We start from the raw sequence: 1,775 nt of genomic DNA, 5'->3' as shown, positions 1-1,775 counted from the left end.
CACTATTATTTTGTCTTTTCTAGTTTTTTCTTTTTTTATTTTGTATCCTATTGTTTCACGATCTATAAACAAATTTTCGTAATGTTTTTGTTTATTGTCATCCTTTATTATGTATGCTGTTTTGCCATGATCGAATAATTCCCCGTAAATTATGCATGTTGAATCGTGTGTTACATTTTCAGTGAATCCATATACTTGTGTTATATCTTTCAATATTTGTCGTAATGTTTTTAATTTATTTTTTGGTTCGTTGAATGCGACCCATTTTTCTGTAAGCGTGCTGTGAACTTTTCCTGTTGATTTAAAATATATCGGAGGAGGTTTGTCATAGTCTGGATCTATTGCCCAGATGATTAGTCTTATTAGCATAAGACATATTTCTAATATGAACCATATCAAAGGTGTGTTGTTTTGTGAATTTTGTATAATGGTGTAGCATCCTACATAAGCTATTACGTTTGTAATTGAAGCTACTGCTATTATTGGTTTTAGGTATAAAACATTTATTTTGGTAACAAAATATTTTTTATCAAATTCGATTGTGTTGGATCCATTTATTCTTTTGTTTATTAACCCCTTCAATATATTGTTAATTTCGATAATAACTCCGAAAGTTGGTATGATTGTTCCGGAGAATATTTGTAATAATGGAAAAAATATCATCCATTCTGGTATGTCATTTAGAACGAATGAAGGAATGAAGGGAATAGCTGAGAGTAAAGAAAATATTATGCTATGAAGAAATGTCGCTATACACCACTCGTCTATCCAATTCAAACCAACAGTTATTGTCATGTCATTTCGGTATGAATATTTCCCTAATACTGAGCTTGTTACCCATTTGATATATTCGTTATACATTTCTCCATCTTTCATCCACATTGATTTCATTATTTCTCCCGAGTTTTCAAACCCTATTTTTTCTAGTCTTGTTGTGTCTAGCACTAACTTCATTCCCCATTTAGATGCGCCTAATACTCCAAACATGCTTATGAAAACTGATGTTCCATATAAATAGCCTCCAGATAACATTTTGTCTAGATGTTTTTCACATTGATCTGTTCCTAACAAAGCAGCAACCGCGCTTACATCTTGTATTCCTGTCGTCCATGTAGATATTACAGTTGTGTCAGCCATCGCTCTTTTGAAAAATCATAGATCAAAATATCTTTCAATTATGTAAGTATTTTTTCAATATTTTCGCCTGATATGGTTAACAGCTCCCACATGGTATCTGATCTTCGTACAAACTTTTTCTGAATATTGTGGTATTTTGTAATGACATGTTTCGTCTCATCCAGCAGAGCTTCGTATATCGATTCTTTGATGTTCGCACCCTCTTCCAGCACTGTGTCACCTTGCATGATCTGCCATTTGTCTCCTATCTTATACCCCTTTAGGCCTTTCTTTTTATTGACAATGTATGTTTTGGGGCTGACCACAATTATTTTAGATGATTCGTCTTCTATTTTTAGCTCACCGTATTCCTTACCAATCGGAAATTTATGCATCTCTTCTTTTTTAATGAGTAACGAGTCAGTGTCGCTGTAATACAAATCTTCGCATTTCATCATGAATTTCCACATGTATAATCTGGATAATGCGTAAATCCTTGAGCCTATGTGTCTTGGCTTATTGATAAAGGCGTTCTCTTCTTTTTGGGCTTTCATAAATACATTATTATAAACTCCTGTCAATTCAAATTCGAGAATCGGTGACTTGTTGTATCTCTTTATAAATCTGTCTATGCTTGTTTGATGGTTGCATATCTCCCA

The 1,775-nt window shown here is 33.1% G+C and overlaps 1 protein-coding gene across 1 annotated transcript; it reads right to left on the bottom strand.

Annotated features, from left to right (window-relative positions):
- Nucleotides 1-1,175: 1,175 nt before the first annotated feature.
- Nucleotides 1,176-1,571, bottom strand: K450DRAFT_276097 (uncharacterized protein; the record flags this gene model as incomplete). Its single annotated transcript, XM_051593215.1, has 1 exon — nucleotides 1,176-1,571. The coding sequence occupies one exon, from the start codon at nucleotides 1,569-1,571 to the stop codon at nucleotides 1,176-1,178; it is 396 nt and encodes a 131-aa protein (XP_051439903.1).
- Nucleotides 1,572-1,775: the final 204 nt, after the last annotated feature.

Source organism: Umbelopsis ramanniana (genome assembly GCF_025399195.1).
Source record: "Umbelopsis ramanniana AG unplaced genomic scaffold K450scaffold_165, whole genome shotgun sequence".
Classification (NCBI taxonomy): Eukaryota; Fungi; Mucoromycota; class Umbelopsidomycetes; order Umbelopsidales; family Umbelopsidaceae; genus Umbelopsis; species Umbelopsis ramanniana.
This window is presented reverse-complemented; position numbering and strand designations above follow the sequence as displayed.